The 27129-nt window shown below is 46.7% G+C and overlaps 1 protein-coding gene across 1 annotated transcript in view; it reads right to left on the reverse strand.

The window, feature by feature from the left end:
- Window positions 1-482: 482 nt before the first annotated feature.
- The window catches only part of OPA3 (outer mitochondrial membrane lipid metabolism regulator OPA3), a 67056-nt gene continuing 40409 nt past the window's right edge, over window positions 483-27129 (reverse strand). Inside the window, exon 2 of the mRNA XM_055551105.1 lies at window positions 483-1354. Within this exon, the coding sequence (XP_055407080.1) occupies window positions 921-1354 (434 nt within the window). The 3' untranslated portion in view covers window positions 483-920. The remainder of the gene's footprint in view (window positions 1355-27129) is intronic.

Below are 27129 nucleotides of genomic sequence, written 5' to 3' on the forward strand. Positions count from 1 at the left end.
GGTTTTCAAGACACTTTCTTAAGATGACTTTTTACCCCCAGAGCTCCTTTAATTATTATAATATTTACAGTCTTAAAAAGTAGAATTCAGGAATCAGAGGTCATACACACCCCCTTCAGTGGTTCATTGGGTGGGCAGGGGGTAGGTGTGGTAGGTAACAGCCTGGTGGAATTATTCCATTCTGTTGGAGGTAGGGAACTTCAGGGCTGAGGGGCAGACTTCACTGGCAGAAGACTTTGCATGAAGGTGGGTGGTAATTGAGTGTCCAGTTCAAAGGCAGGAAGTAAGGGGGAATCCCTGAGTACTCTGAAGGGCAGATTTGGATGTAGGAAAGGGTGGAAGGGGAGATCCACTTAAAGAGGGGAGGGCCCCAGTCAGGATACCAATGGTAGACTAAATACAGGAGACACAGAGTGACTCAGAAGAGCTGATGCATGCCAAGATACATGCTATTCCTAATCCCCTAAAAGAGTGAGGTAGATGGAAGGTCATGGGGTCAGGAAGTCCATCAGAGGTTTCTATATTTCCACTACAATGTTCTGTACCAGTGAAGAAGCGGGAAAAGGTAGATGGGGGTCCCAGGAAGAGGACCACTCCTCAGGTAGGTTGAAGATGTGAGTGATAAAATGAGAGATGGTGTAGTGGTGGGTGGGTGGGGTCCAATGGAAGACACCGCTTCTCCATTCCAAAGTGCTAAACCAGTGGAGTAGGGGGTGGAGGTTTGGGCTGGAACGTTTCACCAGTGGATGGGGGGGTCCCAGTAGAAGGTACCCCTCACTGAGCAGGTTAGTAGGAAGGTGACCAAAGGCCTGGTTGGATCAACCCCTGTCCAGGATCCCAAATGCCCCTAAAGGGGCCTGGTGGTATTAGCTGGGCCGGTTCAGGGAGGGATAGTGCAGACAGACATACCAGCCCAGACATCAGTCCTGTCCGAGACCAGGGTCTGGCGGCCCCTCATCCCTTGGTGTGGGCTCTTCCTGGGGCCCCAGCGGCAGGTCCTGGACGCAGAGCTGGGCGCGCACCTCTCGCATCTGCGCCTGCAGCTCCTCCAGGGTGCCCGGCGGCGGCGCCGCCTGCACCTGTGCCCGCAGGGCCTCCAGCACCAGAGCCACGTGGTCCACCTCGTCCCGCATCGCGTCCCAGGTGGCGAGCTGCTCTCCCTCCTTGAGACGCTGTTGCGTCTTTTGTCGCGAGTACTCCAGCACCAGGCAGCCGCAGGCCACCAAGAAGATGGTGGCCTCGCCCAGCAGCTCGGCGCCCAGCTCCGCAGCTGCCTCTTCGTTCAACGGCTTGATGGTTTCCGCATTGAAGCCCATGAGGCGCATCTTGGCCCGCATCTCGACCCAGTGGTACACTGCAGGGGAAGAGAAGGGTTGGGGATCTTGGCTGGGACCGCAAGCCTTGCCCCTCAATGCTCAGTGTTCCTGTCGGAGCAATGGGGACGCAGCAGCAAGAATCGCGAGCGCTATTGGGAAATGGGCGCCTTAACCAAGACTGGCGCCGGGCCTCGCAGTTACCTGACCAGAAGTGGCCTTGAGGGCATTATTTTGAAAACGTCCAGAAGGTTCTGGTGAACTACTGCAGATGAGAATTGCTGCCCTGGAGTGTGTGTGGAGTGTGAGTGGAGGGTGTGGGGCAGCATCTCTAGGGGGAGGTGAGTGGCCATACGTCCAGGGTAGGTGTAAACCTTGCTCCTGCCCCACCCCTCAACCCACCAGCCAGGCTCCTTCCCTCTCCCCAAAGGTGGAGCTGATGGTGATACACTCCGTCCTGAAGTGAGTTCACTGTGGGGTTTGGGGCTTTTTACACAGCTCAGGGCTGGGCTCCTGCTCTAATGTCAACTTCTTCCTTATTTGATCACTTATGTAAACAAGAGTTATCACCATTGTCCCTGTTTGTCAATGCAAGAATGGCCTAGAGTTGATATTTAAGCCTGAATCCCTGCAGTAATAATTAATATTCATCCATTGATACAAGAACTGATGGGGAAAATAAGGTTCCTTGGGCTCATTAAGGGATGAATTTCTGAAAACATTTATACTTGACCCTTGCCAACCATCCTCCACAGCAATCAGGCTGACCTAATAAGGTTTTTGTTGGTTTTTTGGTTTTTTTTTTTTGCCTTTAAGTTAGAAGAATAACATGCACGTGGTGGGGGGGATCATTTAGATCACACAGAAGTGAGTAAATTGTAAGACAAAAGTCCATCTTTCCACCTCCAGTTTTGGTCCTCCTAGTCCTCAAAGGTTAACCACTTTTTTTTTTTGGTCACACTCTGTGACTGGCGGATCTCAGTTTCCTGACCAGGCATTGAACCCAGGCCACATCAACGAAAGCATGGAATCCTAATCATCTAACCACCAGGGAACTCCAAAGGTTGACCACTTTTGATCTTTTTCTGTTAACATTTGTTAAGCAAAACATGATAAGGACTAGCCATAAAGAAAAAGTTTGACACACTGGAATGCTCTGAAATTACAAACTTTCATTCCTGTTTGATGCCCCAGAGGGCAATTCCCTGGCAATCTAGTAGTTAAGACTCCATGCATCCAGTGCCTCGGGTCCTGGTCTGATCCCTGGTGGGGGAGCTAAGTTTCCACATGCTGACCCAATGTGATCACAAAAGAAAAAAAGGGGGGAAAAGACACAAGCAAGAGAAAGAAAAGGCAAGTTCCAGACTTGGAGAAGCCATTTGCACCACACCTATCTGACAAATAACTCAGATTCAGGATATGCAAAGACCTCCTGGGGATCAATAAGAGCATGTCAGACCAGTCAATAGAAAAAGACTTGAATCACCTAAGAGGAGAAGAATTAAATGGCCACTCTGTGTGTGTGTGTGTGTGTGTGTGTGTGTGTGTGTGTGTGTGTTAGTCTCTCAGCCATATCTGACTCAGACCCCATGGACTGTACTCCGCCAGGCTCCTCTGTCCCTGGGATTTCCCTGGCAGAATACTGGAGTGGGTGGCTATTCCCTTCTCCAGGGAATCTTTCTGACCCAGGGATTGAACCCAGGTCTTTTGCATTGCAGGCAGATTTTTTTACCGTATGAGCCACTAGGGAAGCCCACTAGAACACGTTAAAAAAAAAAAATGCTGACCTCTATTACACATCAGGGAAATACTAATTAAAATCACAAAGAGAAAGCACTATACACCCCCAAGAATAGCTGAAATGAAAACACCAAACATCCTGAAGTGAAGTGAAAGTCACTCAGTCGTGTCCAACTCTTTGAGATCCCATGGACTATATTGTCCATGAAATTCTCTAGGCCAGAATACTGGAGTGGGTAACCTTTCCCTTCTCCAGGGGATCTTCCCAACCCAGGGATCAAACCCAGGTCTCCTACATTGCAGGCGGATTCTTTACCAGCTGAACCACAAGGGAAGCCCAAAGACAGTGGAGTAGGTAGCCTATCCCTTCTCCAGTGGATCTTCCCAACCCAGGAATCGAACTGGGGTCTCCTGCATTGCAGGCGGATTCTTTACCAGCTGAGCTATGACGGAAGCCTGTTTCTACACATCCTAAGTGCTGCTTAAGACAAACTGCAGTCAGACTCCGAAGAGGTCATTGAGGACACACACCCACTCAGGCAGCTGGTTGGCAGTGGACTACTAAATTTAGCATCCAATCCTGATAAACCAGCAATTCCGCTCCTGGGTGGACACCCACCAAAACCTGTCACATGTTCTCCGAAAGACATGTCCCTGCATGTTCATCTCAGTGCTATGAATAAAGGACCCGAGACAACTTGAATGCCCACCCATAATTGCAGGATTGGTTTAAAAAAAAAAAAATGTACACGGTGAAACACTCAACAGCAGTGAGAACAAGTGAACCATGACTACATACAGCAAACTGAATAGTGTTGAGAGAAAGAGGCCACACAAGCGTACACTGCTGTGTGATTTCGTTTATGTAACATCCCCCAAGAGGCAACCTCCACCCACAGAGTCACAAGTCAGGAGAGTGGTTACCATTGGCGGGCTTAGTGACTGGAAGGGGGACATGGGAGGCTTTCTAGGGGGTTGGTTATGTTGTTTCCTATTCTTTCTGTGAGTTTATCAAACTGGACACTTAGGATTTGTACACTTTGCTTTAGGTACATTATAATCCAGTTAAAAATTTTCATAACCCAAATGAATCGGTGTTGTCCAGCCACCTTCCTGGTCTCTCCCAAGTGAGTTTCACTTGCAACATCTGGAGAAGCCCAGAGAAATGCCACTGTCTGGTGCCCTGCTCTTCATCAGTCTATTCCTCCCTGTTGCCTGTGGGGGATCAGACTCGGCCTTGGCCACCTGTCAGATGAGCCTGAGACATCTAAGTTCAAGGTGCCCTGACTGCCTATTTAATCCTCTTCCAGTTGGGAAATTGTACAAGCCCCTCCCAAGAGGATTCCCAGTCTTATGATGTCCTCCAGGCTTCTGCTTGCGTGCAGGGAGCAGGGAGAAGGGTTGTGATGGAACCATGAATTCTTTACTCTCCCTGAGGTCTGTTAGAAGGCAAAATGGATTCAGAACCCAGGCCTGAGAAATTCCAGTCCCCCACTCAAAATGGGAGGGGAAGGGGCATGACTATGGCTTGTGTTAAAGGGACTCAAATACACATTCCTTTCTCTCTCTCTTTTTTTTTTTAACATTTGTAATTGTATTATTTTTCTAAAACTTTAAACTTTTTATTTTGTATTGGGGCATAGCTGATTAACAATGGTGTGACAGTTTCAGGTGAACAGAGAAGGGACTCTGCCATACATGGATACACATGTATCCATTCTCCCCCACAACCCCCTCTATCCAGGCTGGCACAAAGCACTGAGTAGAGTTCCCTGTGCTATACAGCAGGTCCGTGTTGGTTATCCATTTTGAATATAGCAGAACACACATTCCTTTCTTGTTTAAAAAACAAAATTTGTTGAGCAGTTAAGACAGGTTTTTTGTTTTTTTTTTTGGCCAAGCAGCATGTGGGATCTTAGTTCCTCAACCAGAGATCTAAAATGCATCCCCTGCATTGAAAACACAGAGTCTTAACCACTGGGTCACCTGGGAAGTCCCCAAGAGAGTCTTTATAATATACTTTTATTATATGATTTGAACCACAAGTTTAAAAAATTTTCAAATTCCACATGTCAATCACCTCCACAAATCTAGACAGTTCCTTAAAGGTAAAGGCTCTAAAGGGAATCTCAGCCTGAAATTGAGGAGGATTTTATGTCACCATCTATAACTGCAGCTATGGTTATCAAGCACAGCAGTTAAAACAAAAAAATGGTGAAATCACTCACGTTTGCTTCCCTAGCAGTGTCTTATATTCCCAAGCATATTTTTGCCAACTTAGCAACACTTCAGAGTTATTTCATTACTAATAAATAAATCTCATAATTTGCAAAGGAGCTTTATATATTTCAACACACGAGAATCTCCCAAACATAACACAGAGAGAAGAAACGCAAGTTCCAATAGATAAAAACAGTGTGAAAAAAAAACAAGAATGTGCACTAACTGTGGACACACATATGTTTAGGAAAAGGAAAATCTCACATGGAGTAACTAACACTCAGCAACTTCAGGACAGATGAGGGAGGAAGCAGGGAGAAAAGAGGCTTTTTAATGTTATCTCCTAAAAAGGGGGGGAAAACCCCAAAGCAATAGGGCAAAATGTTCATCTCTGTTAATTCCAAGTGGTAGGTACATGGGTGTTTGTTACATTATTTTCTCTATGTCTGCAATACATAATGATTAAAAGATTACAGACTTCCCTGGTGGTCCAGTGGCTAAGACTCTGAGCTCCCAGTGCAAGGGCTAGGGTTCGATCCCTGGCCAAGGAACTAGATCCCGCATGCTGTGGCCAAATAAATAAATAAAAATATATAAAAAGTAAAAAAGTATTTCAAAAAAACAACCAATTATATATATATATATATATATATATATATATATATATATATATATATATATTTTGCCATTTGGGGGCAGGGGAAGAGATTTTGATGAATGCACAGTGATAGAAATCAGGTCACTGGTTCCCTGAGGGCAGGGGTGGCCAGAGGGATGGACCGAAAAAAAAATACAAGGAAATCTGGAGGATGATGGAAATATTTTTAGCGGTAGTGATTTCATGGCAAATACCCATGATAAAACCCATCACAGTGAACACTTAAAATAAGCACAGTTTATTGCATGTAAGTTATACCTCAAAAATGTTGTTAAATAAAAAAGGAAGTTTACATTTTATACAATTATGAAAGTGAGAAGGCAAGCCACAGACTGGGAGGAAATATATGCAAATCATATATTTGATGAAGGACTTGTTCCAGAACACATAACGAGCTCTTAAAACTCAACAACAGGAAGATAAATAATTCAGTTAAAATGGGGGAAAGATTTGAAGAGACACTTCAGATCAGATCAGATCAGTCACTCAGTCGTGTCCGACTCTTTGCGACTCCAGGAATCGCAGCACGCCAGGCCTCCCTGTCCATCACCAACTCCCGGAGTTCACTCAGACTCACGTCCATCGAGTCAGCGATGCCATCCAGCCATCTCATCCTCTGTCGTCCCCTTCTCCTCCTGCCCCCAATCACTCCTAGCATCAGAGTCTTTTCCAATGAGTCAACTCTTCACATGAGGTGGCCAAAGTACTGGAGTTTCAGCTTTAGCATCATTCCTTCCAAAGAAATCCCAGGGCTTATCTCCTTCAGAATGAACTGGTTGGATCTCCCTGCAGTCCAAGGGACTCTCAAGAGTCTTCTCCAACACCACAGTTCAAAAGCATCAATTCTTCGGCGCTCAGCCTTCTTCACAGCCCAACTCTCACATCCATACATGACCACAGGAAAAACCATAGCCTTGACTAAACAAACCTTAGTTGGCAAAGTAATGTCTCTGCTTTTGAATATGCTATCTAGGTTGGTCATAACTTTCCTTCCAAGGAGTAAGCACCTTTTAATTTCATGGCTGCAGTCACCATCTGTAGTGATTTTGGAGCCCAGAAAAATAAAGTCTGACACTGTTTCCACTGTTTCCCCATCTATTTCCCATGAAGTGCTGGGACCGGATGCCATGATCTTCGTTTTCTGAATGTTGAGCTTTAAGCCAACTTTTTCACTCTCCACTTTCACTTTCATCAAGAGGCTTTTTAGTTCCTCTTCACTTTCTGCCATAAGGGTGGTGTCATCTGCATATCTGAGGTTATTGATATTTCTCCCGGCAATCTTGATTCCAGCTTGTGTTTCTTCCAGTCCAGCGTTTCTCATGATGTACTCTGCATATAAGTTAAATAAGCAGGTGACAATATACAGCCTTGACGAACTCCTTTTCCTATTTGGAACCAGTCTGTTGTTCCATGTCCAGTTCTAACTGTTGCTTCCTGACCTGCATACACATTTCTCAAGAGGTAGATCAGGTGGTCTGGTATTCCCATCTCTTTCAGAATTTTCCACAGTTTACTGTGATCCACACAGTCAAAGGCTTTGGCATAGTCAATAAAGCAGAAATCGATGTTTTTCTGGAACTCTCTTGCTTTTTCTATGATCCAGTGGATGTTGGCAATTTGATCTCTGGTTCCTCTGCCTTTTCTAAAACCAGCTTGAACATCTGGAAGTTCACGGTTCACGTATTGCTGAAGCCCGGCTTGGAGAATTTTGAGCATTACTTTACTAGCGTGTGAGATGAATGCAATTGTGCGGTAGTTTGAGCATTCTTTGGAATTGCCTTTCTTTGGGATTGGAATGAAAACTGATCTTTTCCAGTCCTGTGGCCACTGCTGAGTTTTCCAAATTTGCTGGCATATTGAGTGCAGCACTTTCACAGCATCATCTTTCAGGATTTGGAATAGTTCAACTGGAATTCCATCACCTCCACTAGCTTTGTTCATTGTGATGCTTTCTAAAGCCCACTTGACTTCACATTCCAGGATGTCTGGCTCTAGGTCAGTGATCACACCATTGTGATTATCTGGGTCGTGAAGATCTTTTTTGTACAGTTCTTCTGTGTATTCTTGCCATCTCTTCTTAATATCTTCTGCTTCTGTTAGGTCCATACCATTTCTGTCCTTTATCGAGCTCATCTTTGCATGAAATGTTCGTTTGGTATCTCTGATTTTCTTAAAGAGATCCCTAGTCTTTCCCATTCTGTTGTTTTCCTTTATTTCTTTGCATTGATCGCTGAAGAAGGCTTTCTTATCTCTTCTTGCTATTCTTTGGAACTCTGCATTCAGATGTTTATATCTTTCCTTTTCTCCTTTGCTTTTCGCTTCTCTTCTTTTCACACCTTTTTGTAAGGCCTCCCCAGACAGCCATTTTGCTTTTTTGCATTTCTTTTCTATGGGAATGGTCTTGATCCCTGTCTCCTGTACAATGTCACGAACCTCATTCCATAGTTCATCAGGCACTCTATCTATCAGATCTAGGCCCTTAAATCTATTTCTCACTTCCACTGTATAATCATAAGGGATTTGATTTAGGTCATACCTGAATGGTCTCGTGGTTTTCCCTACTTTCTTCAATTTAAGTCTGAATTTGGCAATAAGGAGTTCATGGTCTGAGCCACAGTCAGCTCCTGGTCTTGTTTTTGCTGACTGTATAGAGCTTCTCCATCTTTGGCTGCAAAGAATATAATCAATCTGATTTCGGTGTTGACCATCTGGTGATGTCCATGTATAGAGTCTTCTCTTGTGTTGTTGGAAGAGGGTGTTTGTTATGACCAGTGCATTTTCTTGGCAAAACCCTATTAGTCTTTGCCCTGCTTCATTCCGTATTCCAAGGCCAAATTTGCCCATTACTTCAGGTGTTTCTTGACTTCCCACTTTTGCATTCCAGTCCCCTATAATGAAAAGGACATCTTTTTTGGGTGTTAGTTCTAAAAGGTCTTGTAGGTCTTCATAGAACCGTTCAACTTCAGCTTCTTCAGCGTTACTGGTTGGGGCATCGACTTGGATTACTGTGATATTGAACGGTTTACCTTGGAAACGAACAGAGATTATTCTGTCGTTTTTGAGATTGCATCCAAGTACTGCATTTCGGACTCTTGTTGACCATGATGGCCACTCCATTTCTTCTGAGGGATTCCTGCCTGCAGTAGTAGATATAATGGTCATCTGAGTTAAATTCACCCATTCCAGTCCATTTCAGTTCACTGATTCCTAGAATGTCAATATTTACTCTTGCCATCTCTTGTTTGACCACTTCCAATTTGCCTTGATTCATGGACCTGACATTCCAGGTTCCTATGCAATATTGCTCTTTACAGCATTGGACCTTGCTTCTATCACCAGTCACATGCACAGCTGGGTATTATTTTTGCTTTGGCTCCATCCCTTCATTCTTTCTGGAGTTATTTCTCCACTGATCTCCAGTAGCATGTTGGACACTTCACCAAACATGATATGCAAACTGTTAATAAGCAAGTGAAAGATGCTCAAATCATTAGTCAGCAGAGAAATACAAATCAAACCCACATGAGATTCCATTTCACACACACTTTGTTGTTGTTGCTCAGACACTCAGTCATGTCTGACTCTGTGACTCTACGGACTGCAGCATGCCAGGCTTCCCTGTCCTTCACCATCTCCAGGACTTTGCTCAAACTTATGTCCACTGAGTCGATGATGTCATTCAACCATCTCATCCTCTGTCACCCCTTTCTCCTCCTGCCTTCAATCTTTCCCAGCATCAGGATCTTTTCCAGTGAGTTGGATCCTTCCATCAGGTGGCCAAAGTACTGGAGTTTCAGCTTCATCATCAGTCCTTCCAATGAATATTCAGGACTGATTTTTTTTTTAGGATTGACTGGTTGGATCTCCTTGTGTCCAGGGGACTCTCAAGAGTCTTCTCTAGCACCACAGTTTGAAAGCATCAATTCTTCAGCGTTCAGCCGTCTTTATGGTCCAACTCTCACAACCATACATGACTACTGGAAAAATCATAGCTTTGACAACACGGACCTTTGTTGGCAAACTGATATCTCTGCTTTTTAATATACTGTCTAGGTTCGTCATAGCTTTTCTTCCAAGAAGCAAGCATCTTTTAATTTTGTGGCTGCAGTCACTGTCCAAAGTGATTTTGGAGCCTAAGAAAATAAAGTCTGTCACTGTTTCCATTGTTTCCCCATCTACTCGCCATGAAGTGATGGTACCGGATGCCATGATCTTAGTTTTCTGAATATTGAGTTTTAAGCCAGCTTTTTCACTCTCCTCTTTCACCATCATCAAGAGGCTCTTTAGTTCCTCTTCGCTTTCTGTCATAAGGGTGGTGTCATCTGCATATCTGAGGTTATTGATATTTTCCCCGGCAATCTTGATTCAAGCTTGTGCTTCATCCAGCCTGGCATTTTGCATGATGCACTCTGCATGTAAGGTAAATAAGTAGGGTGATTATAGATAAAGCCTTGATGTACTCCTTTCCCAATTTTCAACCAGTCTGCCATTCTATGTTGGTTCTAACTGTTGCTTCTTGACCTGCATACAGGTTTCTCAGGAGGCAGATAGGGTTGTCTGGTATTCCCATCTCTTTCAGAATTTTCCACATTTTATTGTGATCCACAGTAAAAGGCGTTGGCATAGTCAGTGAAGCAGAAGGAGATGTTTTCCTGGAATTCCATTGCTTTCTCTATGATGCTAATTTGGATGTTGGCAATTTGATGCTGAAACTAAAACCTGACTCAGCCAAAAAAAAAAAAAAGACTGCACAAGGGTCTCATATGGAATTGGAGGGGAGGGGGGATGCTCTGGAGCCAGGGCAGGCCAGCCCCAGCCCTGCCCTATGACTGTCCTAGGCGGCAGGACATCCGCAGCTGCTGCTTCCACCCCTCCCACTCCCTGAGCCACCCTCACTGCAAGAGGAACCCGCCTGCCCATGCAGGGCACTTCAGTTCAGCAAATGGATTCAAAGAGCCCGCGTGCTTCGGGACAACTAAGTCCGCTCACCACAACTACTGAGCCCACTTGTGGCAACTACTGAAGTCTGGCACCTGGAGCCGGTGCTTTGCAACAAGAGAAGCCATCGCAGTGAGAAGCTCACGCACCGCCAAGAAGAGCAGCCCCTGCTCTCAGCAACTAGACAAAGGCTGCAGCAATGAAGACCCTGTACAGCCAAAAATAAATACATTTCTAAAAAACTCATCAAATTTACACACACTATAAGTAGAGACATTTTATATATATATATAAAAAAAAATTGTAAGTCAATTATACTTCAATACAATTTAAAAAATTTAAACCATCAAATTTTATACTTTATATACATGCATTGTATTGTGTGTCTCTTATACCTCAATAAAGCCGCTTGGACAAAAATATCCAAGAGAAGGCAGGGTAAGGACTTAGAGAAAAAGGACTGAAAGAGTTTGTGGCAGGAGACGGGGTACAGAGTGGGTGCTGTGTGGCTGAGAATTGCTGCTTTTGGTGAGGAGCCTTAGAAAATGCTTATTTATTTTTTTTTAAAGATTTAACTGATTATTTGTTTTGGCTGCCCTGGGTTTTTCGTTGCTGTGCACAGGCTTTGTCCAGCGGCGGCAAGCAGGGGCTGCTCTCCAGCTGCGGTGTGCAGGCTTCTCACTGAGGGGGCTGCTCTTGTTGCAGAGCACGGGCTCTAGATGCCCGGCTTCAGTAGTTGCTGCACCCGCTCGGTTGCTCCTGGGGATGTGGGATCTTCCTGGAGCAGGGATCGAACCATGTCCCCTGCATCAGCGGCCAGCGTCTTAACCACTGGACCACCAGGGAAGCCCCAGGAATGTTTATTCTTTAAACTGAGAATTAAAAAATAAACGTTTAATGTGATTACACTACTGAGCAACTGAACTGTGTAATTACACACACGCGTTGGCACAGACACAATATTCATGGGACCTGAGCACTGCAGCGCCTATCCTCATCCACCTGCTCTGATTGGTCTCCAGGTCTGATGTATCGCAGTCTCTGCCCCTTGGCGCCCCCTGCAGCTCCCCACCAAGAAGGGATCATCCCAGAAAATAAAAATACAATGTTAAGCCACAGCCCTCTTTTGCAGAAAACCCTACTACAGTGGTCTCTACTTGCTCACAGAAAATGTCCTGACTGCTTAAAATGGCCACAAGGCCCAATGGGATTTTTTTTAATTTATTTTTTATTTTTAATTGTTTAAAAAATTCTGGCAGCGCCAAGAAGCTTGTGAGATCTTAGTTCTCCAACCAGGGATCAAACCCCGCTCTGGGAGCACAGAGTCTTAACCACGGGATTATCAGGGAAGTTCTTTCTCTTTTTTTCACCCAAGTGTTATTCTTAAGAAGAATCTTCTTGTTGTTTAATCACTAAGTCCTGTCGGACTCTGCAACACCATGGACTGGAGACTGCCAGGCTCCTCTGTTCGCAGGATTTCCTGGGCAAGAATACTGGAGTGGGTTGCCATTTCCTTCTCCAGGGGATCCTCTCTACTCGGGGATCGAACCTGCATCTTCTGTATTGGCAGGTGGGTTCATTGGCATGCACAGAGATTGAGTCCAAGGTCCCTGTTGACAGGCTTCTGCCCAGAGTGGCTTTTGGGAAGTTCCTTCCCTTCTAGTCACCAAGGTGTCCTGATGCTGCCTTTCAGATCAAGTAGAGGTGGAGCCACTGTTTGGTGTGTGACATGTCCATCTTCTAAGCTTAAAACTCAAAGCTCATGGGAAACTTAGAAGAACAGAACGGCAAACTCTGGGGTACCTTATATGTTGTCTCTTGGAGAGGTCCCTGCAAGACTGAGCCCCAGGTACAGGAGTAACCTGCTCACTAACATATCCTATAAAGACTTTCTTCCTTTTTGGTCTCACCTCCCTCTCCAGGCACCCCTTGTACCTACCCTTCTAAGAGTCAAAGAATAGTAGTCATTTATTATTCCCATAGTTACTTTCTGAAAAGGTAAAGATGCATTTCCCTTGCATCTCCTGCATTGGAAGGTGGATTCTTTATTGCTGAGCCACCAGGGGAAAATTGTGTATATCCTGCCACAATTTAAAAAGAAAAGGTAACCTGGTAATGAGAAATTGGTTTAGGTGCTGCTCTATGTCACAGCCAACTGGTCAACACCAACTGGCTGTATTGCAATATGACCTGGATGATGATCACCCAGAGTTAGTGCAGACCCCACACTGTATGGGCTCAGTCCCAGCAGACTACCCCGACTCCAGACCTCAACCACAAGTGGGGTTCCCAAGCCATGTGCACTTCTGACTGATGGGTTACAAATCTGGGGTGCCCACAATTCTCTCAGGTTCAAAACTGTCTAGAATAACTCATAGATGCCCTAAAAACATTATAAACATACTTGCAATTACAGTTTCATTATAAAAGATGCACAGAGGGTGAGATTAGGAGAGCTTTCTGGCTCTCTCCCTGAGAATCAGAACAGGAATCAGGTTGCCACCCAGGAATCACTGTTCCATCAGGAGTGATGAAATTTTCAGCCAAGTGATTGAACTTGGCGGTCTCAATATGGCTAGTTTAAAGTCACAACCCTCTGGGGGTCTGAGGTGGGGAAAGATAAATTAGGAGTTTGGGATTCACACAGATCAGATCAGAACAGATCAGTCGCTCAGTCGTGTCCGACTCTTTGCAACCCCATGAATCGCAGCACGCCAGGCCTCCCTGTCCATCACCATCTCCCGGAGTTCACTCAAACACACTGCTATATATAAAATAGGTAAATAAGAAGGGCCTACTTTACAGCACAGAGAACTCTACTCGGTATTTATAATGGAAAAGAACCTGAAAAAAATACATATGTATAGTTGAAAATATATGTATAATTTAACACAACATGGGAAATTAACTACATACTTCGATAAAATAAAATCACAATGCTGTAAATCTTCTATCTATACCTTATTCATAGGTCTTTCTGGTGACCGGCCTAGCCTGGTTTGAGTAATCTCATTAGCATTAGCAAACACACACCCATCCTTTAGAAATTTATGGATGTTTCTGAAATGCTGTTAGGAGTTGCGAAAACATCTGCATATATTCTTTATTATTAACACTAAAGGAATTTACTTGATACATTGTCATCACTGGTGACTGACTTTGCAGGGCAGACAGCCAGAGACAGAAGCTGTCTTCCCTGGGTGCTGCTGGCCTCCGTGACATGTGGCAGCCGGCAGCGGTCAGAGGCAGGCCGGGGCCCAGGGCCAGAGTTGGCATAGGGTCCCGACTGCTCATCTTCTCAGGTACAGCCTCTCCCCACCCTCCTCCTTCGGCCCAGCTCCCCAGCCGGCCCTCACGTCTCTCTCTCCTGCAGCTCTCTTCCTCCTGCTGTTCCCATGCCTGCAAGGCTGGCCCCATGCCTCCAAAGGTGAGCAGGGGTGTTGTGGGCAGGGAAGCCCGGCTCCTTTGGGGTGGCCGGGCAGGTGGGGAGGGGCCCAGCTTCCACCTCGGTGCTCCTGCTCAGCTGAAATGCCAGCCTGAGCGCGAAATTCTGACACACTTTCCACCTTCGGGGTCTGGGGTTGCCTCTGGGAGGATCCCCTCTGCCAGTCCCCTGTGCTGGGGGGCAGGGGTCTTCCCAGGAGGGAGGAGAAATGGGGCTTGGAGGGAGACAGGGAGGGGCCAGCTGAGTCAAGTAATTGTAACTGTGCTGTGCTCAGTCGTGTCTGACTCTTTGCAACCCCCTGGACTGCAGCCCACCAGGCCTCTCTGTCCATGGGATTCTCCAGGCAAGAATACTGGAGTGGGTTGCCATGCCCTCCTCCAGAGCATCTTCCCAACCCAGGGATGGAACTCTTCTCTCATTCATCTCCTGCACTGGCGGGCAGGTTCTTTACTGATGTCCACCTGGGAAGCCCAGATGAGTCATGGTCAAAAGTCCCTTTCTACAAGAAGCTCAGCTGGGGAAGCTTCTCTATCATCACTGTCCGACAGCCACTTTCACTCTGGTAACACCCCCAAGAAGCAGACAATCCCATTTTAGGGATGGGGAAAGTGTGGCTCAGAAGGGTGAAGTTAATTGCATGAGGTGAGGGGGAAAAACGGGGCTTAAACCTTGACCCGGCAAGTCCTCTTTCCTCTACTTAAAAAAAAAACAACTTATTTTTTCATTTTCGCTGGGTCTTAGTCACTGCACATGGAATCTAGTTCCCTGACCAGGGATCCCTGACCACCCAGGCCCCCTGCATTGTGAGCATGCAGTTTAAGTCACTGGACTGCTAGGGAAGTCTTCCTCACTGTCCCATTCTCTTTCTGGAAACTGAGGGAGGCTGATCAGTACTTTTTTTTTAATGACCACTGGCTGTATGCACTTTTTTGCTGTGACAGGGCACCCAAGGTGAGTGGCTGTAACTCTGCCCACAGAGGGCCAGAGAACTCAGCAGAGAAGCCACGCCCCTGGGCCAGGAGGAAGGCAGATGGAGGTAGCGAGAGGAAAGGGGGCACGTGTACTCTGGGGAAAGAGGTGACCTGGACATTGGACCTCAGTGCTGTGTAAGGGATAAATGGATGCAGGGAAACTCAGATCAAAACTACAAGGAGATACCACTTCCCACCCACAAAGGAATGGCTATAATCAGAGACTCAGACATCATGGACTGGCAAGGATGTGGGGAAATCAGCACTCATATACTGCTGGTGGAGATGAAATGGGGCAGTGTCCAGAAGAGACAGCAAGTAGACTGATGGTGGTTGCCCGAGGCTGGGGCGTGTGGGGAAGTGGGCAGAAGACAGCAGCGACTGCTGATGGACACGGGGTTTCCTTCTAGGGTGATTGAACATCTTCTAAAATCAATCGTGGTAGTGATTGCACAACTCTGAAAATATACTGAAAACCATGCACGCTTGAAATGGGTGAATTGTATGATATGTGAATTCTACCTTTTAAAAAAATTTTTTTTTAATTTATCTATTTGGCTCTGCTGGTTCTTAGTTGCTGTAGGTGGGATCTTCATTGTCAAATGTTGTGCATGGGGGATCTTTTAGTTTGAGTATGTGGGATCTTTTTTAGTTATGGCCACTTAAACTCAGTTGCAGCCTGTGGGATTTAGTTCCCTGATCAGGGATTGAACCCCAGCTCCCTGCACTTAGAGCTTGGAGTCTCAGCCACTGAACCACCAGAGAAGTCCCTGAATTCTATCTCTCTGTTGTTGCTGTTGTCAGTTCCTCTCTTTTTTAGTATTTACTAATGTATTTGGCTGTCCGGGTCTTAGCTGTGGCACATGGGCTCTTTGATCTGCTGCTGCAGCGTGCAGAATGGCTTAGTTGTGGCCTGTGGGATCTAGTTCCCTGTTTTGTTGTTTAGTCGCTCAGTTGTGTCCGACTCTTTGTGACCCCATGGACCGTAGCCTGCCAGGCTCCTCTGTCCATGGGATTTTCCAGGCCAGATTGTTGCAGAGGGTTGCCATTTCCTTCTCCAGGGGATCCTCCCGACCCAGGGATCGAACCTGCATCTCCATGTCTCCTGCATCGCAGACAGATTCTTTTACTGCTGAGCCACCGGGGAAGCCCTAATAGTCCCCAGACCAGGGATCAAACCTGGGTCCCCTACACTGGGACCTCGGAGTCCTAGCCACTAGACCACCAGTGAAGTCCGCTGGATTCTATCTTAATAAAGGTATTCGAGAGAAAAAACACAAGGGAAGAGGGAACTCCTTGGTGGTCCAGTAGTTAGGACTCCATGCTTTCACTGCCAACGTCTGGAGAGCAAGCCAAAAAACCACACAAAAGACAAAAAACATCCCCCACCCCCAGAAATGAATGGATGTGAGGGCAGGGCCCCTGCGCCCAGGCCCTCCCGCTGAGCCGAGTCTGGCCCGCAGGCGAGGTGCTGGTCGTGAGAAAGGAGCGCTGGCGGCTCTGCGGCAGCGTGGCATTGGACCCCAAGGACCAGAAGTGGAGCTGCTGCAGAGGCTTCTACCCCTTCCACCGCCCTACGCAGAGGTGCTGCCAAACCTGGGGGAAGTTCCTGGTCATCCCCATGGACCCAGAAAAGTCAGAGGCTGAAGACTGCAGGATGTACACCCATAAAGCTCTAGGTAGGTCCTGCCCCCGCTGGTAGCCTCTCTGTCTGCTCTGGGGGTCACAGAGACCCTTTTCTCTCTCCTTCCTTCCCAGGAGCTCTGCCCTCCTCCTAGGGGCTTGTCTGCTACCAGACAAGGGGTCTGTGCCAAGAAGTTAGTTGCGTTCCAGCTCCCTACTGTGTGACCTCAGACAAGTGTTCTGCCCTCTCTGGGTCCAGTCTACCTGTCATCAGAGTAAGGGCATGCACAAGAACTTCTCTTCCAAACAGAGTCAGGGGCGGGGCCTTTCAAAGTCGTTGGAAGTGACATCAGGGGCAGTCCCTCTTGTGTTCTGCCCTCCTCTGAGCCCCTCCCAGTCCCAGGTCCCAGATCCCCTTGTGTGTGTGTGTGTGTGTGTGTGTGCGTGTGTGCACACGCATGTGTGATGGGAAGTCCCCTGGGTATCTCACAAGAATGGCCGACTCCAAACACAGGCAGGGGTGGGGGCTCCTGGTTTTTGGAAGTCGCCACCAGGTGGAAATCACCTGAGCGCCACTACACTGCAGTGGGGCCTGCTGCCTCCCGGGAGGGTCCCATAGACACTTCCAAGGTCACAGGCCCTGTCTCTGAACTGGGCTGGTGGTGACCTGGGTGTTTGTTTTTCTCTTCTCCGTGTATTACAGAATAAAACAAAGACTGATGATTAGATCTGTGTGCATTCTCAAGCAAACATGTCCTTGACAGAACAAGCCTGATACTGATGGGCACACATTCTGATCTGGCTTTGATGAAAAGCAAATCATCGTGTTAACTGGCTAGAAGTGCAGGACATTCTTCTTTTCCTTCTGGCTGATTACATTTCACGAACAGGTGTTACAGAACAGGAACAACAAGAGCAATCTCCCTTCTTGGGATCGGAACCTCTATGGATCCAAGTGAACTTCTCCCAGGGGCATGAGCCCCACCGGCCCTGTGAGAGGAGGTCCCCTGGGAATCGGGCACCAACCCGCAGTCACGTGTAGTATTCTGTGTTGCAGGACAGCCTGTCCACCTGCCTTCTGAGTCACACTTGGGAAGGGAGGCAAAAACCTTGACACCAACTCGATGCTTCGAGTGTGACTCACCACGCCCAGGACCTTAGGTCTCACTCTGCAAGATCACACCAGGTAACTCATGGCACAGAGGCTGAGCTTAAATATACAGCAAAAACGTGATGGGTGAGGGTCTGCCCCTGAGTGTGGACAGCTCAAATGAGCCATGGATATCAGTGGTCTTGGTCTCCTGCTCACCTGGAAAGTTGGGGAATGATGGGGCCATGATACATCCCTCCGCCCCCAGACCCCCTCTCTCCACTTTTGGCTGCCCTTCTCTGCTCCTGGAAGCTCAGTGCCTCTCCTCCGCTTCTGGTGAACACTGACTTTGGGCAGTGCCCTCAAGAGAGGACGGGATAGGGACCTCCCTGGTGGGCCAGTGGCTAAGACTTTGCCTTCCAGTGCAGGGGGGGTGGGTTCAATCCCTGGCCGGGGAGCTAAGATGGACTCACGTGACTTGGGCCGAAAAATCAAAACATAAAACAGAAGCAATATTGTAATAAAACTTTAAAAATGGTCCACATCAAAAAAGCTTTAAAATAAAAAATAAAAACAAGGCCGGGACAGGAGAAGGTGGAGGTGGGGCCTGTCTCCCCAGTCCCCTCTGTGGCTGGGCTGCAAGCTCTTACATCTGCCCATCTGGGTCCTGCTTCTGGTGCCCCCCCCACCTTTTTAAAGACATTTACAAATACTTATTTATTTTGGAGAAGGAAATGGCAACCCAGTCCAGTATTCTTGCCTGGAGAATCCCATGGGCAGCCTGGAGGGCTACAGCCCATGGGACTGCAGAGTCGGCACGACTGAAGAGACTTAGCATGCACGCATTTATTTATTTCTTAGGGCGGGGTCTTCATTGCTGCAGCAGTCTTTCTCCAGCTGCCGTGCACGAGCCTCTCATCGCGGTGGCTTCTCTTGTTTCAGGACGTGGGCTCTAGGCATGTGGGCTCAGTAGTTGTGGTGCAAGTACATAGATGCTCTGGAGCATGTGAGATCTTAGTGCCCGGACTAGGGATCAAACCCGTGTCCCCTGCATTGGCAAGTGGGTTCTTAACCACTGGAGCACCAGGGAAGTCCTCCTGGTGCCCGTCTGACATCGCCAGACAGTGTCCAGTCCCCAGGGACCTTAGCCCGCTGCTGGATCCCTCACCATACCAGCCCACACTTCGGTCCTGCACGGGCTTGAATAAACAAAACCAACGAACACACATGCAGGAAAAACTCGCACAGTTCCCAGGAGCTCTCCAGGGCCACTGAGGTCCTGCACAAATCTGCCAGCTCAAGCTCATCTCGCCCCCACCCTGCTCCAGCCGCTCTCACCGCTCCCTGCAGCCACCGGATACTTGCGCAAGCTGTGCCCTTTACTAGATCATCCTTCCCTCCCACACTGCTGCTAGTGCATAACAGAGGCTCACAGATCCTCCACCCTCACCTGGCCAAGGGGACCTGACGCTTTCTCCTCCAAGACTCCTTCTCGGTCACTTAACATACAGATACAGAGCATTTTATAGGATGATTCCCACTTATATTAATACATATGTGTATATCTACCAATATACATGGGGCGGCTTCCCAGGTGGCCTGAGCGGTAAAGAACCTGCCTGCCAATGCAGCAGACCTAAGAGACAGGGATTCTATCCCTGGGTTGGGAAGATCCCCTGGAGGAAGGCATGGCAACCCACCCCAGTATTCTTGCCTGGAGAATCCCAGGGACAGAGGAGCCTGGTGGGCTACAGTCCATAGGGTCACACAGAGTCGGACACGACTGAAGAGACTTAGCACACACCAATATATACACAATGCATAACTTTTTTTCTGTACACACATGCGTGTGTGTGCATTTAGGATCATGAAATACAGCTAAAAGTTAACAATGATCATCTCCGGGTAGTGGGATTACAGATGATTTTTTTCATTTCATTGTTTTTCAGTTTTCACTGCTGTTTCTATACTGAACCTGTTGTCTCCTAAATATGATTGGGAAATAACGTGATTGGAGTGAAATTCCTTTCTGTACTGACACCTTCAACTCCAGACCACCCAGTGCCCTCAGCTCGCAAGTCACGAAAGGCCATACTCTCCTTTCCAAGGCCCCAAGCCTTGTGTGATCCAGTCTCCCGCCTCTCGTCCCGCCCGCTAAGGTCCATGACTAAGCCATGGAGTCATCCCTTCTCACTCTCACCTTTGGGCCTCTGCACATGCTGTTCTCTTTGCACCTGGACTTCACCCCGTCTACGTTTTCCCTTTGTTGATAAGAATCTGTATCCTTTCACTGTAAGGCTATGTCGGCTTATTATGTAGCAAATAAATCATCAGGTCTGAGGGTGGTTTGGAGGACCCATGACACAGGGAGATTCAGGGATTCAGTGATATGACTCTTGTAAAATCCTCGCAGTGCCTGGAACCTAAGAAATGTGAACTGGAAGAGATTATGTTCTTCTGTATCTCAGTTTCCTTCTCTGTAAAATGAAGGTTATTACCATTCTGCACCCTTAGGGTGGGGATGCTTCTAACCTGGGGCAAGGACGATCTTCCCAGACAAGGGAGGAAAAGTAAGAGCCATAAAGGAAAAGATGGGAAAACCTGTTTATTAAAGTTGAAAAACTTTTTGTAAAAGGACAGAAGACCTCACAAACAAGCACCAAGGATGAGCAAAGCAAATATTCTTTTTGGGGGCGGGGAGCGGGGAGCTGTGCCCATGTGGCTTACGGGATCTTAGTTTCCTGACCAGGGATTGAACCCAGGCCCTCGGCAGTGAGAGTACGGGGTTCTAAGTACTGGACCACCAGGCAATTTTACAACACAGGCATTTCTCATAGAATTGAAAGGTCCGATAAACAGCTGAAAATGAATATGCTGAGACCACAGCCCCATGTCAGCCTTCTCACTCCAAGGCTCTAAAGAGGTTTGCCAAAAAGTATCCCCATCTCGGGCTTCCCTGGTGGCTCAGAGGTAAAGAATCCGCCTGCCAATGCAGAAGACATTCGATCCCTGGTTCAGAAGATCCCACACGCCTGGGAATAACTAACCCTGTGTACAACTACTATGCCTGTGCTCTAGAACCCTGAAGCCCACACACCTAAAGCCTATGCTCCGCAACAAGAGAGGCCACCGCAATGAGAAGCCCACACACTGCAATTAGGAAGTCCCAGCTCCACGCAACTAGAGACAAAGCCCTCGCGGCAATGAAGACCCAGCACAGCCATAAACAAACAAATGAATTATTTTTTTTAATGTCCCCATCTCAAATGAAGGGCAGTATGCAAATTCTGTGTAGAGCACTTAGAAATCATAACAGAACAGCCTAAAAAAGGGGGATGTGGTATATTAAATAGTGGGTCCCAATCCCCGGATCTTGTGAATCTTACTTTATGTGGCAAAAAGGACTTTGCAGATGTGAAGGAGTTAAGGATTTGAGATGGGGAATGATCCGAGATTATCCAGGCGGGCCCTAAACGCAACCCAAAGGGTCCCTGTGTGAGGGAGGCAGGGGGAGATTTGATCACTGGAGTAGGAGGAAGGGATGAACACACCCAAGTCCCTAGAACATGTGACCGTTGCCTTATTTGGCAAAAGGATCTTTACAGATGTGATTAAGGTTAAGAATTTCGAGGCGGTGTCATCTTAGCTTACCCAGATGGGCCCTAAATCCAGTGACAAGTGTCCTTATATGAGAGGGAAGAGGAAAAGAAAACACAGACACACAGGGGAGGGGGCTATGTGAAGGAGGGAGAGAGTGGATTGACGCTGCCATGAGGCAAGGAAAGCCTGGAGCCACCGGAAGCTGGAAGAGGTGAGGAACCGGCTCTCCCCTCAAGCCTTTGGAGGGAGCACAGCCCTGCCAACATTCCAGCCCAGTGATATTGATCTGGGTTTTCTGGCCTCGGGAATTGTTAAGAGAATAAATGTGTGCTTCTGTTTTGAACTTTTTGTATTGGGGTATAGCCGATGAGCAATGTTGTGGTAGTTTCGGGTGGACAGAAAAGGGACTCAGCCATACATATACATGTATCCATCCTCCCCCAAACCCCTTTCCCATTCGGGCTGGCACATAACATTGAGCAGAATTCCATGTGCCATACAACAGGCCCTTGTTGGTTATCCATTTTGAATATAGCCGTGTGTGCATGACCACCCCAAAGTCCCTAACTGTCCCTGAACAACCATAAGTGTGTTTTCTAAGTCTGTGAGCCTCCTTCTGTTTTGTCAGATCTAAACGTGTATTCTTTTAAGCCACCAAGTTTGCGGTAATTGGTTACAACCACCACAGGAAACTGTTATGACTGGCTGATGACTTGAACAGATCTAATTATTATCAAATAATGGTATTAATAGATGCAATTATTATCTTTGCCAAAGAAGATGATGAGCATGGCCAATAAACACATATAAAGATGCTCAACATCATACCTCATGAGAGAAAGACAAATTAAAACCACAATAATAACATGAGGAGCTCAGCTTGGTACCCTGTGATGACCTAGAGGGATGGGATGGCGGGTGGGATGGGAGGGAGGCTCAGGAGGGAGGGGATATATGTATACTTATAGCTGATTCATTATGCTGTATAGCAGAAACTAACAAAACATTGTAAAGCAGGTATCCTCCAATTAAAAAACATTAAATTAAAAAAAAAAAAAAACCAAACAGAGGAACTTCCCTGGTGGTCTAGTGGTTGAGAAATCTGCCTTGCAATGCAGGGGACACGGGATCGATCCCTGGCTGGGGAAGATTCCACATGCTGTGGAGTGACTAAGCCCTTGGGCTACGACTAGAGAAAGCTCACATTTCACAGTGAAAACTTAGCGCAGCCAAAAAAAAAAAGAAAGAAAGAAAGAAAACGGAAACATGTAATGGGAAAAAAAATGGCCCAAGGTTAGAAACAGAGTTTTGAAAATCTGGAAAAAATTAACTGCTCAATAAAATGTGAGCTAGTAAAGACATGACTACTCTTTCACCACAGACTACTAAACAAGCTATCAAAATACCCGTGTCCAGTTGAGGAATTACCTTCTCTCCAGCAACATAGAGGAAAGCCACAAGAAGTCTCTGGAAAATCCAGGCCCTCCACACCCCCAGCAAAATGAAGTAAGCTTGTCCTGTCTTTAATTCAGAGGCCAGAGTTACTCGGGATGAGCCATCAGACAGACTGTGGGAGCGGATTAACTTCCTGTGGCTCCCGTAACACATTACTATGAACTGGATGGCTTAAAACAACAGAAGATAACAAAACAAAACAAAACAACAACCACCCAGAAACTTACTCTCTCACAGTTCTGAGGGACAGAAGTTCAAAATCAGCATCACCGGCCCCAAAATCAAGCTGTGAGTGGGATCCACTCACTCTCAAAGCCTGAGGGGAGAATCTGTTCTTTTTTTGTTTGTTTTCATCATACTCTGAGGCACAGTTGTTCAATGTCCTGGTCATCTATCACCTGTTCATCAAGTCTGCATCTCCATTAAAATAAATGAGGAAACTGGGGTTCTGAGAATAACCTTCTCTGGGCCACACAGGAAAAGGGCTAGCATCAGAATGTGTTTCTCTTGCCTCACGGTGCAATGTTCACGCCACTACTGCCGCACCATGCTTTGAGATCAGCTCCCCAGATGTTAATTATAAAATAGCCCAGTGTTCATAAACAGTAAAATCCTGACTGCTTTTTTAAAAGTTCATGTTAAATATATCAACTTAAATATTTTCATCTCAAAGACCATGACAATTGTTCATGGAAGATCCAAACAGAAACTTCCTTTGGTATGAGTGAGTGAAGTCGCTCAGTCGTGTCCGACTCTTTGCGACCCCATAGACTGTAGCCTACCAGGCTCCTCCGTCCATGGGATTTTCCAGGCAAGAGTATTAGAGTGGGTTGCCTGACCCTTGATAAATACAGAAGGTCTTTCATGTGACTTGTCAACCCTAATGAAAATTATAATAATCATTTTTTTAATTGGTTCAGTAAGAACCTTTTTATTTAATTTATTTATTTATTGGCCCTGCCAGACAGCTCCCAAAATCTTAGTTCCCCGACCGGCGATTGAACCCACGCACCCTGCGGTAGAAGCCTAGAGGCTTCACCACTGGACAACCAGGGAATTCCCCATAGTCAAATTTTTATTCTACGTTAGAGAGATGCTGAATTTAAGGACACAGACTTTATATAATAAATATTTTGTGACATGCACATGAGAAAATTCAGCTAGGTGAAGGAATGTTTTCAGATGTCTTTCAGATTTAATGTTGTTCAGTCACTTAGTCGCTAAGTCATGTCCAACTCTTTTGAGACCCCATGGACTGTACCCGCCGGGCTCCTCCATCCATGGGATTTCCCAGGCAAGAATACTGAGGTGGGTTGCCATTTCCTTCTCCAGGGGATCTTCCCAACCCAGGGATCAAACCCACATTGGCAGGCAGGTTCTTTACCACTGAGTCACCTGGAAAGCCCAGAATACTGCTGTTCGGCTAGCCAAAGGGGAGAATCTATTCTCTGCCTCTTCTGGCTTCCAATGACAACTTCATTCCTTGGCTTGTGCCTTCATCACTTCAGTCTCTGCCTCCATCTTCACATCACCTTCTTCTCTGGGTGTGCAACCTCCCTCTGACTGTCTCTTATGAGCACACTGTAAAATCTCTTTCTCACAGTGTCTTTAATTTGATCATGTCTGCAAACATTTTTATGGGATGAGATCACATTTGTGGAATGCGGGGACTGGGTCCAAGGCTCTTTGGGGGCCACCGCTTGTCCACTGTAGGGTGGGAGGGCCTGGAGGCTACAGGTTGGCTGGGGTTTGACCAGGTACATTGTGAAACTCATGGATTCACTGACTCAGCAAACGCAGGAGTGTTGGTGGGTGACAGAGGTCTCATATCACACAAGACTGTGGAGACAGTAAAAAGATGAGTGCTGCAGTGGGTCAGGGTAGGAGAGGGACCAATGAATAAGTAGAGCACAGGGGGGAATTTTAGGGCAGTGAAACCCTTCTGTATTTCATAATGGTGGATGTCATTATAAATTTGTCCGAACCCATAGAATATACAATACCAAGAGTGAACCCTAATGTAAACTATGGACTTTGGTGATATATCAATATTGATCCCTCAATTGTAACAAATATACTATAGCAAGATGTTGATAATAGGGGCAATTATACGTGTATGGGGGGAGAGGATATATGGGAATTCTACATATTTTTAAAATACCTTTTATTTATGTATTTGGCTGTGAAGGGTCCCAGTTGCATCATGTGGGCTCTTCATTATGCCCGGCAGGCTTCTCTCTAATTGTGGTGTGGGGGCTTATTGCCACCAGGCAAGTCAGATCCTTGACCCCACATCCTGAGTTACAACCTAGATTCTTAACCACTGTGCCACCAGCCAAGCCCTTTCTGTACTTTCTGCTCAATTTTCCTGTAAGCCTTCTTGTTGTTTAGTCACCAGGTTATGTCTGACTCTTTTGCGACCTCCATGAGCCCATCAGGCTCCTCTGTCCATGGGATTCTCCAGGCAAGAATACTAGAGTGGGTTGCCATGCCCTTCTCCAGGGGATCTTCCCAACCCAGGCATCGAACCCTTGTTTCCTGAATTGGCAGGCAGATTCTTTACCACTGAGCCACCTGGGAAGCCCTTCTGTAAGCCTAAAACTTCTCAAAAAATAAAGTCTATTAATTTTGGAAAATGTATATCAAGGAACAGAGGTACTCAGATAAGTCTGAAAACAAGGACAAGGCTACCAGTTTGCCTTAAAGAGACCAAAAAATATATTCAAGCTCTTGGCATTCAGAAGACCTGGTGTTGGTGCGGGACGGACAAAGGTTGACAGAACGGGATCAAGAAGGAGGTACCTGTGTCTGGGAACTCAGCGGACGCTGCTGTCCAGAATCAGATGAGGCGGGAAAGGATGCGCCATTCCACGCACTCTGAGACGCCAGCCCTCATACGTCTGGAAACTGAAGATCGCAGACCGCACCCAACCTTACACTCACCAGAAACCAAAACGCAACGCAACACAAGTTCAGTGAACGACAAGCACAAAGGCAACATCAACACAAATACGAGAAGAAGGGAGACGGTGAAGATATAAACTCTTAGGGTAGAGAAGCCCTTCTCAAATAAACACAGAAACAAACAATCACAACAAGTGCCTGAAAGGAAAAAGTCTCATAGATTTGGTTACTTTAAAACGAAAAAACTTCAGCAGGAACAAAACACACCAGAAATGAACATTAATTCACAGACAATGAAAACAGGCATCTTTCAAAAGCGGTATAAATGTCCAATAAGCGGCGGAAAAGATGTTCATCCTACGGGTTAAAACAAGAAAGTGCGAATTAAAAGAATAATGAAATTCCACTGTGCACTTGTGTGGGTTGAAAATTTTTTTAGTTTGATCCTTGCAAGTGTCGACAGTTCCTCCGACACCTCACTGAGATTTTTGGGGGCATTCCTTTTTTGGCCGTGCCACGCAGCTTGCAAGATCTTAAGTTTCCCAAACAGGGATCGAACCCATGCCCCCTGCAGTGGAAGCGCAGAGTGCTAACTACTGGACCACCAGGGAAGTCCCTACGAGGCATTTTTAGATTAACTATAAATATCTTTGGCTTCCCTGGTGGCTCAGTCGGTAAAGAATCCACCAGCAACGTGGGAGACCTGGGTTCGATCCCTGGGTTGGGAAAATCCCCTGGAGGAGGGCATGGCAACCCACTCCAGTATTCTTGCCTGGAGAATTCCATGGAGAAGGGAGCCTGGCAGGCTACAGTCCATGGGGTCGCAAAGAGTCAGACACGCCTGAGTGACTGAGCACACAGCCCAGCATAAATGTCTTTAAGGGTATTTGCTTCTTTCAGCTCTGGGCATCTTCCTGAGGAAACGCTCATGCTGGCCACAGAGGCATGGGCACAGCCCTGACTGTCACAAGAGGGAAGAGGGGGACAGCACCCGTGCCCACAAAGGGAGATCTTTAGTAGACGTGTTGTGGCCAGACCACTCCCAAAAGGGTTCTTGCCAATGTGTTCCCCCCACCACCACCAGAAACAAGAATCCTTTTAGGGAGGGAACTTTGGTCTCTCTGAAGTGGCCAAACTTAAGGAAGAGACTGCAATTTCCAAATATAAATATT

Source organism: Bubalus kerabau, chromosome 17 (assembly GCF_029407905.1).
Source record: "Bubalus kerabau isolate K-KA32 ecotype Philippines breed swamp buffalo chromosome 17, PCC_UOA_SB_1v2, whole genome shotgun sequence".
NCBI classification, from domain to species: domain Eukaryota; kingdom Metazoa; phylum Chordata; class Mammalia; order Artiodactyla; family Bovidae; genus Bubalus; species Bubalus kerabau.